Raw genomic sequence first — 17113 nt, 5'->3', positions numbered from 1 at the left:
ATTAGCCCTCAAAATGATTCAGTAAACACAACAAAACATGTTTCCTCTATCCCTGCCTCTCCTTCTAGTTACTGTGCTTCTTCCTAATTTCCCTTCAGAGTCAAGTTCTATACATAATCATTACTACCTCACTTTCTTTTTCCCCACCTTTAATGAGGAAAAATTGACAAAATAGCTGTATATAACTAAATGAATGACTTATGAATGAATCATTACCATTATTAGGATAGTTAAACCTACATTGACACATTATTTTCCTTCTCCCTGAAGAAATTCCTTTAATATTTCTTACAAGGCAGGCCTACTGGCAAGAAATTACAATTATTGTTTGTCTGAGAAAGTCTTTAATTCTCCTTCACTTTGAAGGGTAATTTCATGAGGTATAGAATTCTAGGTTGGTGGGGTTTTTTCTCTTAGGGCTTTAAATATTTCATTTCACTCTTTTCTTGCATGATGGTTTCTAAGGAGAGATCTTAATTCTTACCTTTGCTCTTCTATAGGCAAGGTGTTTTTTCCCTCTAGCCTCTTTCAAGAATTTTTTCTTTCTTTCAAGATGTTGAATATAATAAATCTAGGTGTAGTTTTGAGGGCATGTATCCTGCTTGGTATTCTCTCAACTTCCTGAATCTATGATTTGGTATCTGACATTAATTTTGGGAAATTTTCAGTCATTATTCCTTCAAATATTGTTCCTGTTCCTTTCTCTGCCTCTTCTCTTTCTGGAAGTCCAATTGTGTGTTTGTCACACCTTTTGTAGTTTTCCCACAGTTCTTGAATATTCTGTTCTTTTTTTTTCAGTCATTTTCCTCTTTGTTTTTCAGTTTTGGAAGCTTCTACTGTCATATCCTCAAACTCAGGTATTCTTTCCTCACTGTCTCCTACTCACTACAGTCTACTAATGAGTCCATCAAAAGCATTCCTCATTCTTGCTATAGTATTTTTGATCTCTAGCATTTCTTTTTTGATCTTTCTTAGAATTTCCATCTCTCTGTTTATATTATTCATCTGTTCTGGCATGTTGTCTACTTTGTCCTATAATGCCCTTAGCATATGAATCATAGTTGTTTAAAATTCTGGTCTGATCATTCTAATACTACTTCCATATCTGACTCTGGTTCTGAGGTCTATTCAGTTTCCTCGAACTGTGGTATTTTTGCCTTTTAATAAGCCTTGTAATTTTTTGCTAAAAGGTAGGCAAGATGTACTGGGTAATGGGAACTGTGGTGGATAGGCCTTTAGTAAGGTGGCAAGGTTTAAGTCATAGTGTTCAGTAAACACAACATGTGTTTATGATTAGGTCTTTTTTGTTGAGCCTTTACCACTGGAGGGTAAAATTCACCAGTATTTCTTAGTCCCCGCACCTCCTTAGGTGGGACAGGACAGCTAAAGAGAGCTGTATCTGGATATTTCCATTCCTCCGTGTGGAAGGCTAGAGAGAGCTGGAATTGGAGTATTTTCCTTTCTTCATTCGAAAAAGCAGAGCTGGCTGAAGTTGGGTATTTCCCTTCCCCAAGGTAGGTCAGGCTCTAGTAAAACCTCAACAAGTTAGGCTCTGGTAAAATATATTCTTCTGAGGGAAGGCTTTGTTAGCAACAGAATACTCCAGTATACTTCAAAATGGTTCTTTTCCCCTTACCTTACCAAAAGCACGAGGGGATTTTTCTCAGATATTGACTGTGAGGATCTGGTAGAGGTCCTTCCTAAAGAAAAAACTCACAGGCCCTGTCGGCCGGAAGCACAGGCCCCATTCTTGTTTCCAGAAGGAGGAAGAAGCTCGCCTTCGTGAGGAAGCCGAGAGGGTTCGGCAGGAGCGAGAGAAGCATTTCCAGAGAGAAGAGCAGGAGCGCCTGGAAAGAAAAAAGCGACTGGAGGAGATTATGAAAAGAACCAGGCGAACAGAAGCTACAGATAAGAAAACTGTTGATCAGAGAAATGGAGATATAACCAAGGGAGCTCTCACTGGAGGAACAGTGATATCTGCACTGCCGTGTATGACGAACTCTCCAGGAAATGGAGAACCAGTGGCCAGCCCACATGCGGTTACCTCACACCAATCAACAGTGACTGTGGAGAGATAAGTAAATAAATAAAATCTTTAAAGAAGAAGCCCACATCTGTAAGATCCCTATAAAACAAGGGGCACGGCCTGGGACCCAGTCAATAATTTTGGGCTCTGGACAACCCCGCAACCTCCCCTCATCAGAATGACAAGAAGGAGAAGCCCCCCCCAGCAAAGAAAAGACAGTGAGTCAGTGGCCTCTGCCACAGAAGTAACGGATATGGATGTAACCAAATTATCAGAAATGGAATTCAGAGTAACAATGGTCAAGATAATGAGTAGACTTGAAAAAAGTATTCAGGAAAATGTTACTGAGAATATAGAATCCCTAAGGGCGGAAATGAGAGCGAATTTGACAGAAATTAAAAATTCTATGAGCCAAATGCAGGCAAAACTAGAGGCTCTGATGGCCAGGGTCACCGAAGCGGAGGAAAGGGTTAGTGAATTGGAGGATGGGTTAATAGAGGAAAAAATAAAAATAGAAGATGGTCTTAAAAAAATCCACGCCCACGAATGTTGGCTACGGGAGATTACTGACTCAACGAAACGATCCAATGTTAGAATCATCGGCATCCCCGAGGGGGTGGAGAAAAACAGAGGTCTAGAAGAGATATTTGAACAAATTGTAGCTGAAAACTTCCCTAATCTAGCAAGGGAAACAAAAATTCGTGTCCAAGAGGCAGAGAGGACCCCTCCCAAGCTCAACCATGACAGACCTACACCACGTCACGTCATAGTGCAACTCGCAAATATGAGATCCAAGGATACAGTATTGAAAGCGGCCAGGGCAAAGAAATTTCTCACGTACCAAGGCAAAGGCATCAGAATTACGTCAGACCTGTCTACACAGACCTGGAATGAGAGAAAGGGTTGGGGGAGCATTTTTAAAGTTCTTTCAGAGAAAAACATGCAGCCAAGGATCCTTTATCCAGCAAGGCTGTCATTCAGAATTGATGGAGAAATAAAGACATTTCAGAATCGACAGTCACTAGCCAATTTCGTAACCACGAAACCAGCCCTACAGGAGGTATTAGGGGGGGTTCTATAAAAGTAAAAAGGCCCCAAGAGTGATACAAAACAGAAAGTTACAGCCAATACAAACAAAGACTTTACTGACAACATGGCAGAATTAAAAGCATATCTCTCAGTACTCAGCCTTAACATTAATGGTTTAAATTCTTGCTTAAAACGCCACAGGGTTGCAGATTGGATAAAAAGAAATGACCCATCCATTTGCTGTCTACAAGAGACTCATTTCGAACCCAAAGATGCATTCAGACTGAGAGTAAGGGGATGGAGTACCATCTTTCACGCAAATGGACCTCAAAAGAAAGCTGGGGTAGCAATTCTCATATCAGATAAACTGGATTTTAAACTACAGACTATAGTTAGAGATGCAGAAGGGCACTATATTATTCTTAAAGGAAGTATTCAACAAGTGGATATGACAATTATAAATATATATGCCCCCAACAGGGGAGCAGCAAGATACACAAGCCAACTCTTAACCAGAATAAAGAGACATATAGATAAAAATACATTAATAGTAGGGGACCTCAACACTCCACTCTCGGAAATAGACAGAACACCCTGGCAAAAACTAAGCAAAGAATCCAAGGCTTTGAATGCCATACTCGACGAGTTGGACCTCTTAGATATATATAGAACACTACACCCCAGAACCAAAGAATACTCATTCTATTCTAATGCCCATGGAACATTTTCAAGAATAGACCATGTTCTGGGACACAAAACAGGTCTCAGCCGATACCAAAAGATTGAAATGATCCCCTGCATATTCTCAGACCACAACGCTCTGAAATTGGAACTCAACCACAAGGAAAAATTTGGAAGAAACTCAAACACTTGGAGACTAAGAACCATCCTGCTCAGGAATGACTCGATAAACCAGGAAATCAAAGATCAAATTAAACAATTTATGGAGACCAATGAGAATGAAAATACAACAGTCCAAAACCTATGGGATACTGCAAAGGCAGTCCTAAGGGGGAAATACATAGCCATCCAAGCCTCACTCAAAAGAATAGAAAAATCTAAAATGCAGTTTTTATTTTCTCACCTCAAGAAGCTGGAACAGCAACAGAGGGACAGGCCTAATCCACGCACAAGGAAGCAGTTGACCAAAATTAAAGCTGAAATCAATCAAGCAGAAACCAGAAGTACAGTAGAGCAGATCAACAGGACTAGAAGCTGGCTCTTGGAGAGAATCAATAAAATTGACAGACCACTGGCAAGACTTATCCAAAAGAAAAGAGAAAGGACCCAGATTATTAAAATTATGAATGAAAAAGGAGAGGTCACGACGAACACCATTGAAATTGGAAGGATTATTAGAAATTTTTATCAACAGCTATATGCCAATAAACTAAGCAATCTGGAAGAGATGGAATCCTTCCTGGAAACCTATAAACTACCAAGATTGAAACAGGAAGAAATTGATTTCTTAAACAGGCCAATTAATTATGAAGAAATTGAGTCAGTGATAAACAACCTTCCAAATAACAAAACTCCAGGCCCGGACGGTTTTCCTGGGGAATTCTACCAAACATTCAAAGAAGAAATAATACCTATTCTCCTAAAGCTATTTCAAAAAATAGAAACAGAAGGAAAGCTACCAAACTCATTCTATGAGGCCAATATTACCTTGATCCCCAAACCAGGCAAAGACCCCCTCAAAAAGGAGAATTACAGACCGATTTCCCTAATGAATATGGACGCCAAAATCCTCAACAAGATACTTGCTAATAGAATCCAACAGTTCATTAAAAGGATTATCCACCACGATCAAGTGGGATTCATACCTGGGATGCAAGCGTGGTTCAATATTCGCAAATCAATCAGCGTGATACATCATATCAACAAGAAAAGACTCAAGAACCATATGATCCTCTCAATCGATGCCGAAAAAGCATTTGACAAAATACAGCATCCTTTCCTGATTAAAACCCTTCAGAGTGTAGGAATAGAAGGTACATTTCTCAATCTCATAAAAGCCATCTATGAAAAGCCTACTGCAAATATTATTCTCAATGGGGAAAAGCTGGAAGCCTTTCCCTTAAGATCAGGAACACGACAAGGATGCCCACTCTCGCCACTATTATTCAACATAGTACTAGAAGTCCTTGCAACAGCAATCAGACAACAAAAAGGGATCAAAGGTATTCAAATCGGCAAAGAAGAAGTCAAAATGTCTCTCTTCGCAGATGACATGATACTCTATATGGAAAACCCAAAAGAAGCCACTCCCAAACTATTAGAAGTTATAGAGCAATTCAGTAACGTGGCGGGATACAAAATCAATGCTCAGAAATCAGTTGCATTTCTGTACACGAATAACGAGAACGAAGAAAGAGAAATTAGGGAATCCATCCCATTTACAATAGCACCAAAAACCATACGTTACCTTGGAATTAATTTAACCAGAGACGTAAAGGACCTTTATTCTAGAAACTATAAATCACTCTTAAAAGACATTGAGGAAGACATAAAAAGATGGAAAGATATTCCATGCTCATGGATCGGAAGAATTAACATAGTTAAAATGTCCATGCTACCCAGAGCAATCTACACTTTCAATGCTATCCCGATCAAAATACCGAGAACGTTTTTCAAAGAACTGGAACAAATAGTCCTTAAATTTGTATGGAACCAGAAAAGGCCCCGAATCTCCAAGGAACTGTTGAAAAGGAAAAACAAAGCTGGGGGCATCACAATGCCGGATTTCGAGCTGTACTACAAAGCTGTGATCACAAAGACAGCATGGTACTGGCACAAAAACAGACACACAGACCAATGGAACAGAATAGAGAGCCCAGAAATGGACCCTCAGCTCTTTGGGCAACTAATATTTGATAAAGCAGGAAAAAACATCCGGTGGGAAAAAGACAGTCTCTTCAATAAATGGTGCTGGGAAAATTGGACAGCTACATGCAAAAGAATGAAACTTGACCACTATCTCACACCATACACAAAAATAAACTCCAAATGGATGAAAGACCTCGATGTGAGACAGGAATCCATCAGAATTCTAGAGGAGAACATAGGCAGCAACCTCTACGACATCGGCCAAAGCAACCTTTTTCATGATACATCCCCAAAGGCAAGAGAAACAAAAGATAAAATGAATTTATGGGACTTCATCAAGATTAAAAGTTTCTGCACAGCCAAGGAAACAGTCAGAAAAACTAAGAGGCAGCCCACGGAATGGGAGAAGATATTTGCAAATGACACTACAGATAAAGGACTGGTATCCAAGATCTACAAAGAACTTCTCAAACTCAATACACAAGAAACAAATAAACAAATCAAAAAATGGGCAGAAGATATGAACAGACACTTTTCCAATGAAGACATACAAATGGCTAACAGACACATGAAAAAATGTTCAAAATCATTAGCCATCAAGGAAATTCAAATCAAAACCACACTGAGATACCACCTTACGCCAGTTAGAATGGCAAAAATAGACAAGGCAAGAAACAACAATTGTTGGAGAGGATGTGGAGAAAGGGGATCCCTCCTACATTGTTGGTGGGAATGCAAGTTGGTACAGCCACTCTGGAAAACAGTGTGGAGGTCCCTTAAAAAGTTAAAAATTGAGCTACCCTATGATCCAGCCATTGCACTACTGGGTGTTTACCCCAAAGATACAGACGTAGTGAAGGGCCATATGCACCCCAATGTTCATAGCAGCAATGTCCACAATAGCTAAATCGTGGAAGGAGCCGAGATGCCCTTCAACAGATGACTGGATTAAGAAGTTGTGGTCCATATATACAATGGAATATTACTCAGCAATCAGAAAGAACGAGTTCTCAACATTTGCTACAACATGGACGGCACTGGAGGAGATAATGCTTAGTGAAATAAGTCAAGCAGAGAAAGACAACTATCATATGATTTCTCTCATCTATGGAACATAAGAACTAGAATGATCAGTAGGGGAAGAAAGGGATAAAGAAAGGGGGGGTAATCAGAAGGGGGAATGAAACATGAGAGACTATGGACTATGAGAAACAAACTGAGGACTTCAGAGGGGAGGGGGGTGGGGGAATGGGATAGACCGGTGATGGGTAGTAAGGAGGGCACATATTGCATGGTGCACTGGGTGTTATACACAACTAATGAATCATCGAGCCTTACATCGAAAACCGGGGATGTACTGTATGGTGACTAACATAATATAATAAAAAATCATTATTAAAAAAAGAAAGAAAGAAAGAAAGAAAGAAAGAAAGAAAGAAAGAAAGAAAGAAAGAAAGAAAGAAAGGAAAGAAAAAACTCACAAAAGTGTGGAGGCCCCCTGATGACTGTCCCTCTTGAGTTTTTAACTCTCAGCATTGTCCTCACCGAGCATCTAACAACTGATCAATCACGCCAGCACTGGTTTTCCCATCTTAGCACTGGTTGTCAGGGAGCTTTCTGTTCAAGCGTTCTTGCTCCAATAAGTCATGATTCTCTGTATCCACCTGTCTATCTTTCCAAGTATTAGTGCAGCACTTTGGCCTATGACCTTATTTATCTGATATATCTAAAAAGACTTGTTAATTTTTAACTTTGTTCAAGTTTTTTTTTTTAAAGATTCATTTATTTTAGAGAGAGAGAGAGTGTGAGCATGGGGGGTAGAGGCAGAGGGAGAGAGAGTCTCAAGCAGACTCCGCACAGAGCCCAGAGCCCAACATGGGGCCTGATCCCATGATCCCAACACCAAAGCTGAAACAAAAAGTCAGACACTCAACTGACTGCACCACCCAGGGACCCCTTTGTTCAGGTTTTTACTTGTTAGGCCAGAGTGGTGACTTCTAAGTTCCTTACGTTCTAGAGCAGAAACTGGAAGTCCTCCAATTTTGCAAAGTTCTTTATAATGCTGGGATTTCAAGCAACATTCAGGATTGTTAACCACTCCTCCTTTTAGCAGTAAATATTCTTGTCTCTTGGTTTCTATGATACCATATTCTGTTCATTTTCTTCCTTTTCTCTGTCTACGCTTTTCTACCTGACTATAGAGTATTCCAAGGAATGATCCTGGACCCTTTTCTCTTCCTCACTCTATAGAAACTCATTCTTTCTCAGGTGCTTTCATCTATTTCTATAAACTTAAAATTATCTAGAGCACTGTATACTTATCTTCTGCTTTCCTAACCTGCAGATTTATAGCCAACGGTCCTTACAACATTTTCATTTTCACGTACCCTCAGACCTCCTGCCTCTCCTATCATGCTAAAGAGCACCTTTGTCGGGGCACCTGGGTGGCACAGCGGTTAAGCGTTTGCCTTCGGCTCAGGACGTGATCCCGGCGTTATGGGATCGAGCCCCACATCAGGCTCCTCTGCTATGAGCCTGCTTCTTCCTCTCCCACTCCCCCTGCTTGTGTTCCCTCTCTCGCTGGCTGTCTCTATCCTGTTGAATAAATAAATAAAATCTTTAAAAAAAAAAAAAGAGCACCTTTGTCCACCAAAGCTGCTTAGGACAGAAACCTAGAAGTCTTTTTTGACACCTCACTCCTTCATCTTCTACCTCCAATTCATGATCTCTACAGGGAAAATTATCTTGAATCCATGCATATTTCCCATCTCTCTTACAAAATATCCTCGTCAAGGCCACCACAATCTTGCATCTAAAGGATATGTAACTTCATACTAAGGAATCTTCCTACTGAGACTCTTGCCCTTTTCCAACTTTTTACCCAATGTATACAATGACAGTAAAGTGTAGTGGAAAGAATACAGACTTAAGATCCAGAAAGACCTGCCACAAATTAATAACTAAACATCATTTTTCTTAGCTATAAAATAGGTGAAAACAAAGCAAAACAAACAAAAAACTCACCTCATAGGTATACTATAAGGAAAAGATATAATTTTTAAAAGTGCTTAGAATAATGCTTACCATTGAATAATCACTCAAAGTGTAGCTCCTGTCTCAAATTTCTCCCCAAAGACCTATAGATTCTAGGCCTAATGTACTCCTCAGCAGAAAATACTGCTCTGGCTACACTGCAAATGTTTTATTTTTATTTAAATTAATGTTTAATAGACATCCAACTATCCAAAAGGAATTTGGAAAAACTGTAAACTTTAATTCTCTTTCATTAAACTTATATACATTCATATTACAGTAATGTAATCTAATTACCAAATTCAAAAACCGAAATTATTGACTTAAATAGCTGAAAAATAATTCCTATAAAACTATTAAGAATATGTCCTATATTAATGAAATTTATGATTTATGTAGTTTTTCTGCTTCAACACTTGCTTTTTTCTTTGTTTTTTCAGGGGCTGAAGGGTAAGTTTGCTCAGCAAGTAAAACTTCACAAGTTGCATTATCTGTAAAGAAAAAGATGCTTCAATATTTTAATTATTTAACCTCTCACTAACTGTATGTACAGAAAGTAGAACTCAAATTTGGGGAAAAAAACACACCCTGATTTTAATGACTATGTCTTTGAAATAGTTCTAGAGGAAAAGCTTAATATATGTTGAATAACCTGACTTACTACAGATGGAGCTTTATTTGAAGAGCTCCATGTTTCATAGGAGTAAATAAGTTCTATGTAAAATATTTACTTTTCATTTAGTACAGAAGGTTGCATGTAATTAAATTTCTTCATTTATTATCCTTCCATTTCCACTCTCCTGTATTTTCAGTCTCTCCCTTTTTACTGCAAATTTTCTATTAGTATTTAAAATATAATCAGGACTCTTTGATTTTATCAAAAACTTTATCTGTACCCCATACTCCTTCCTGCTACTTCCTTTCTCTCCTCTTCTCCATGGGCATGTTTCTTCAAAGAGCTGTCCACATATACTCACATAACTTCCTCTCCTCCTGTTCACTTCCAAACCCACAGCAATCTAGCTTCAGGTCCCACCTTTATGAACAGAAACCTTTCCTGTCCTACCTTACTGGACATCAGTACAATAAACAAACATGAATATTTTCCCTCTGGCCCCTTTTATGGATCCTCTTCAGTCCTGACTCTTCCCTTTTTTTCACTCTCCAGGCTCAATTCAAGGCAACAAATATCTAGTCTGCTATGTGCCAATGTTACTGAGTATTGCACATTTGGCTTTTATTCTTAACACTAGTACCTTGCTTTAAGTCAATACAAGATTTCCCCTTGAATTATTTCAATAGCTTTTCAATTCAGCTTCCTCTGCAGTCCACTGCCCACCTAATGAACCTAAAACACAAGTTTAATATCATCTGCTTAAAACTCTTCCAAGGCTTTCCATTGTACTCAAGTTAAAACTCAAGCTTCTTAACTCGGCATATAAAATCCTGGTTTTTATGATCACTGCCTGTATAATTCTATATTCCCAGCCTCACTGCAGAGGCTAAAAGGGTGCTAGATACAATACAGGATACCCACTTAAATTTGAATTTCAGATAAACAAATAATTTTTTAGTAGAAGTGTTTACTGTGTACTAGTACAAGCATGTACAATATTTATGACATAATTATATTAAAAATTATTTGCTGTTTATATGAATTCAAATTTAACTGAGCATTCTGTATCTTTATTTGCTAAATTTGGCAACCCTTGAGACTACTCACTCCACTCTTCTTCATCTCCTAAGGTAGAGGGAAGTAGTAGGTTTGAGAGTTTAGTAAGAGATGAAATTGGTACCAAGATTTGGTAATAGATGAAGCAAGGGAAGTAACAAAGAGGAAGGTGTCAAGGATGATCTCATGCTTCTGGTCTGCTAAGCTACATTTGCTAACTAAGATGGAGGACACTGGTAGAAGTCCAGGTTAGGTCTTGGTCGTGACAATTTTCAGTTCTCAATGTTCGCTTTTTTTAATGTCTTGGTAACTTATGTTACAGTTACTTCTAAATGTTGGAGTGTTCCATTTACATTCTTTTTGCATGTTTGTTTTCTCTTCCACTTCCTAGGTGAGCTCATCTAATCCTATGGCTTTAAAACATCTATATTCTTGACTCTAGATATTTATTTACAGCTCCAGTTTCTGCCCTAAACTCCAGGCTTCATGTCACAAACTGCTTTCATGACATCTCTATTTGAAGGCTAATAAGCCTCTCAATGTTTTAAAATTTTATTGAAGCACTCCACATACACAGTAATGGGCACAAATCTTAAATGTATATGTATTCACTGATATAGTTACCACCCAAATCAAGATATAAAATATTTCCAACACCCCAGAAGTTTCCTATATGTTCTTTCCCAGTCAGGACTCTCTTTCCAAAGACTACCACTATTCTTACTTCTACTACCTAAAACACTCTTGCCTGTTCTTGAACTTCATATATACAGAATTACACAATACATACATGTTTGTGTCTGCATGAAACATTAAGTACATGAGTAGACAAATCAAATCTAATGTAGAAACCAAATTCTCTTAATCAGTCTCCCAACTTGCTCTGTCCTCTGATGCTCCCGTCTCAAGAAATGATACCATTATTCATTCACTTGCTTAAACCAACAATTTTAGACTCATCCTTATCTTCTACTTTTCTCTCTTATCCAACATCCAGCCTCATCAGAAAATTCTGCTTTAAAATATATTCTGAATCAGACCACTGCTCCCACTTTAGTTTCATACATCACTATCTGACCACCACAAAGGGTCTCTTTGCTTCCACTTGCCATCTTAGTCTATTCTCCACATGGTAGCCAGAGTGATAATTCAAAATACATATCTAATTATGTCATCCCTTTACTCTAAGATGTGTTTCTTGGAACATTAAGAATAAAATCCCTACTTCTTATGATGGCGTAGAAGACTCTACATTATACCATTTGATTATACCCTTAACACAATTGAAGTCATTCTTTTTTTTTTTTTTTTTTTTTTACTCATTTTCCTCCAGTCGTTCTAACCTCTTTCCTATTCTTCAAACATGCAGAGCTCATTCCCATCTCCTGGCCTTTTCTCTTGCTCCCTTTGCTAAGCATGCTCTGTCACAGGTTTTCATATGACCCACTCCTGCACTTCATTCAAGCTCTGTACAAATGTAATCTCCTCAGAAAGGCCTATCCTATTACCTTATCTAAAATAGCATCCGTAGTCACACTCTGTTTTTATCTGCTTTATTTTCTTTCGATACTCTCATTCCTGACATTGTTGTATATTTACTTGTTTAACTGTTTATTATCTTTCTTCCTCTACTATAACATAGCTCTGTTAGGGCAAGGACTCTGTCATGTTCCCCAGCAACTAAAATACTTCGTGTTACACTGTAGGTGATTAATAAATATTTGTTGAATGAATGGAATTATTGAATGGTGTGATGAGGTGTCTCTGAAATATCTAAGGGAGATGTTTAGAAGGCACCTGCATATAAGGGTCCTAGCCTCAGAGAAGAGTCTTTAATGAGAGAAAACTTGGAAACCCTACTTTTTATAGGATACCTATACATATCAGGGGGTAAATTTTTAAAAGATTAAAATATAAGAACTAGCCTTGAAGAACTCCCACATTTAATCACTAATAGTGGTAGATAAGATAGCAAAGGAGCAGGAGTTACCTGAGAAATAATTTCTTGTTTGTCTCCATGATAAGACTATTTTCTAACATTGAGTAAAAAACATGACATACAATTGGAACAAAGATGGATTTGTTGAATTAAGGAAGTAAAAAATACCTCTTGAGCAAGATGTGATTTAATTTTAAATTTCAAGTCAATCAACCACATAAAAGTAAGAATACAAAAGCATACATAATTCCAGAATCACTATTCTCCCTTACTACCAGGCCTTATAAAAAACATTTTCTACAGCCAAAGCAAAACTTTTCATTGGGCAAGACCTAAGTAAAATCATGATTGTTTTTGGTACTCTTACCAATTTCCCTTTCATAATCTCTTTTCTCTTGTTCATAAATGCCCTTACTCTTGTATCTATAAAACAAATCCCCCTGCTAATGTTCACCCCCCAGGGTATTAGATGCTAACCACTCCTTTAAAAGATGTGTGCTTTTCCAAGTTTCGTTTTTATCACTTGATTAATTTCCCTCAGAACAGCAACTATTTTAATTATTTTTATACCCATAACTCCTAACATAAAACCTGGCATGTAGAAAATACTCATTAAGAGCATTTCTTAAAGTGAAGATTATGTAAAAAACCAGCCATTCTTCAAGTTTACCCAAAAACAGATGCTATAAAACTTGATTTAGGAAATAAAAATAGCAATCTGAGATATAGCATGTAATAATAAGGTTGGAAATGTTCAGCTAAGTTTATCCTAATAATAAACTAAATCATAGAGTATCTATAATGCAAGATACTATGCTGATTTTTATTTTCAATCATCATACATAATTCCAATATATCTGTTTATTGATTATCTTCTGTTCCTATGACTAAAACTTAGGAGGCAAGGACTTTATATCACTCCTCACTGGTATATATAGCAATGCCTAATACAGAGTACATACTCAGTAAATGCTTATGAAATGAATGAATTAATTATAGGGATAGTTAAGATTCACAGTGTAACTTCACATATCTTCATTTCTTAAAATACAACCAAACTAAAAAGCACTCAGTTTCCTTGGCTACCAATTTTCTCAAAATATGCTGCACTGTCACAAAAATAAAGAAATACAGAATTATGAAAATGATTAGTTTCACTATTTATTACCTGATTCTGAATGTGAAGTGCTCTTTGGTTTTGGAGAAATGTTTTGGTCTACTAATGCCGTCACTCTATAATAAGAACAAATTAATGGTTATTCTCGTAATCTTTCAGTTAACTCTTGAGAACCCTCAAATAATACTTAAAATAATAACATTTATATTTACATCAAATACCCTGTAGAAAAAATATAACTGGTTTAAAAAATGTTCCCATATATATGAACAAATAGTTTAATAATAAAAGGCAATATATTTATACATTTTTCAGTGTGAGACAATACATATAGAGGACAAGGTATAGTGTTTAGAATCAGACAGACCTGGGTTTAAAGCCCAGTTCTGCTACTCACACTTGAGTGGCCTTGGAAAAGTTAGTTAACCTGTCTTGATTCTTGGTTCCCTCATTTATACAAAAAGAATGGCAATCTTTTTCCCTAGGGTTCTTGTGGTAATGATCTCAAGTAACATGAGAAATAATACTTTCTAAGAATTAAATCCTTTTTTCTCTCTTTTTTTAAAGATTTTATTTATTTGTTTGTTTGTTTGTTTGTTTGTTTACTTATTTGAGAGATAGAGAGCTTGAACACAAGTGGCGGGGAGGGGCAGAGGAAGAGGTGAGCAGACTCCCTGCTCAGTCCCAGGACACTGGGATCATGACCTGACCTTAACTGTTTAACCTACTGAGTCACCCAGGCACCCCTATCCTTTTCTCTTTTACAAATGACACCACCCTCAATTCTACTGAAATGCATATGAGAGGATTACAAGAGGAACACCAAAGGATCAAAGCTCAGGCTTTGACCACCAAAATGGGAGTGCTGCATCCCTAGCAAGACAATGGAGTTGAAAACCAAATGTGAGATGATGATTTTCTAAATTCCCATTGCTGGTTTATTGAACAACTGAATTCAGTAGGCAAAAAAAAAAACAATTTTAGGCAAGGGAAACAAAGGCAAAAAACGAACTATCGGGAATTCATCAAGATAAAAAGTTTTTGCACAGCAAGGGAAACAGTTGACAAAACCAAAAGACAACTGACCGAATCGGAGAAGATATTTGCAAATGACATATCAGATAAAGGGCTAGTATCCAAAATCTATAAAGACTTTATCAAACTCAACACCCAAAGAACAAATAATCCAATCAAGAAATGGGCAGAGGACATGAACAGACATTTCTCCAAAGAAGACATCCGAATGGCCAACAGACACATGAAAAAATGCTCCACATCACTTGGCATCAGGGAAATACAAATCAAAACCACAGTGAGATACCACCTCGCACCAGTTAGAATAGCTAAAATTAACATGTCAAGAAATGACAGATATTGGCGAGGATGCAGAGAAAGGGGAACCCTTCTACAGTGTTGGTGGGAACGCAAGCTGGTGCAGCCACTCTGGAAAACAGTATGGAAGTTCCTCAAAAAGTTGAAAATAGAGCTACCCTATAACCCAGCAATTGCATTACTGGGTATTTACCCTAAAGATACTAATGTAATGATCTGAAGGGGCACCTGCACCCCAATGTTTATAGTAGCAATGTCCACAATAGCCAAACTATGGAAGGAGCCCAGATGTCCATCAACAGATGAATAGATAAAGAAGATGTGGTGTGTACACACACACACACACATACACACACACACACACACACACACACACACACACACTAGAGTATTATGCAACCATCAAAAATGAAATCTTGCCATTTGCAAAGATGTCGATGGAACTAGAGTGTATTGTGCTAAGCGAAATAAGTCAATCAGAGAAAGGCAATTATCGTATGATCTCACTGATATGTGGAATTTAAAAAACAAGGCAGAGGATCATAGGGGAAGAGAGGGAAAAAATGAAACAAGATGAAACCAGAGAGGGAGACAAACCATAAGAGACTCTTAATCATAGAAACAAACTGAGGGTTGCTGGAGGGGAGGGGAAGGGAGTGGAGGGATGGAGTACCTGAGTGATGGACACTGGGGAGGGTATGTGTTGTAATGAGTAGTGTGTATTATATAAGACTGACGAATCACAGACCTGTACTCCTGAAACCAATAATACATTATGTTAATTTAAAAAAGAGAAAATAATGAAGAAGAGAAAAAAAACAATGTTATTCTATCCTATTTCCTCTTTAATTAATCCTGTCAAAAATAGTACTTTCTTGCCCCTGGACGAACTTTCAGGTGTAGTCCATTGTTTTTGTGGTGTTCTCTTGTATAAAACAGTCATTTTGGGGTAATAAAAAGCCCAGTGTAATATCACAACACCAAACTCTTATTTTTTTTTAAAGATTTTATTTATTTATTTGACACAGAGAGACAGCCAGCGAGAGAGGGAACATAAGCAGGGGGAGTGGGAGAGGAAGAAGCAGGCTCCCAGCGGAGGAGCCTGATGTGGGGCTCGATCCCATAACGCCGGGATCACACCCTGAGCCGAAGGCAGATGCTTAACGACTGAGCCACCCAGACGCCCCCCAAATTCTTATTATCTGATTTATATTTCTTCCTTTTCCCAACTTAGGACAGAATTAGACTGAAAACCTGCACTGAGGAAATCAACCATGGTTGGTTTCTTCTATATTTCTTGTTCTTTTAAAAATCCCCCATTTGGTAGCTACTCTTTGGGGTCCTCTGGCATTGGAGTAGGTGGAAGGAGTTGTAGAAAGGGACAGAAAGGTCTTTCTTGACTTTGATTGACACTATTTATAACATGCCATTGATATCCTCTGGGTCTGACAGACAACCAAATGCTGACTCTTTCAAACCTGAAGTATTTTTGAAGGACTCAGTGATAAGATTTCCCTACACTTGGGGCTCTCTCACTTGCTGCTATTTATGATCTCCTCCACTTTTGCATTTGATGATAGAACTTTCAGCCGCTTTCAATTGAGTTTACCTTGTCCTTTTCAGGAAGTCGTACTGGGCATGATCCTTTCCAAGATGATCCACAACTGACCCTCTTCTGTGGAATGTTTATCTGACCTATAGGCATTATGCACAAATCTTTGTTGTGCCCAACTCTGAAAGTGCATCTAGCTTCCTCTTTATCCTGCCATTCCAAGGCATCTAACAGACTGTTAACAGACCCTCTTGCCTTTAGACTTTTCAGGGGTGAGTCAGAAACCAAGTTCTAGGGGACATATGAAAAGAGAACTTTTCAAATGGTTCTCTCAGAGCTTCTTCTCTTTTGTTGAGGTGAAGGAATAAGCCTACCCCTCTCCTTGCATATAACACCAATAACTCTTATCAGAGACATATGTTTTTGGTGATTTCATCCCTTCAGCGCACTCTTAGCTTTTTCTCAAATAGTTTGGGGATTGCTGATGGGCAAATGCATGAAGAATTGGGTTTTGACCCCACATTCTACAAATTGTACATAGGTAAATCTACACTGATGGAAATGGGGTAACTGTCATTTTATTT

The 17113-nt window shown here is 38.0% G+C and overlaps 1 protein-coding gene across 1 annotated transcript in view; it reads right to left on the bottom strand.

Annotated features, from left to right (window-relative positions):
* MEIKIN (meiotic kinetochore factor) overlaps window positions 1-17113 on the bottom strand; it is an 88947-nt gene that overhangs the window by 35362 nt on the left and 36472 nt on the right. Inside the window, 2 exon segments of the mRNA XM_087862312.1 lie at window positions 9338-9408; window positions 13697-13761. Of these exon segments, the coding sequence (XP_087718438.1) occupies window positions 9338-9408; window positions 13697-13761 (136 nt within the window).

Source organism: Ursus americanus, chromosome 5 (genome assembly GCF_024610735.1).
Source record: "Ursus americanus isolate L20-20 chromosome 5, mUrsAme1.1.p, whole genome shotgun sequence".
NCBI classification, from domain to species: Eukaryota; Metazoa; Chordata; class Mammalia; order Carnivora; family Ursidae; genus Ursus; species Ursus americanus.
The sequence above is the reverse complement of the archived record's forward strand: the minus strand, read 5'-3'. Positions and strand labels throughout refer to the sequence as shown.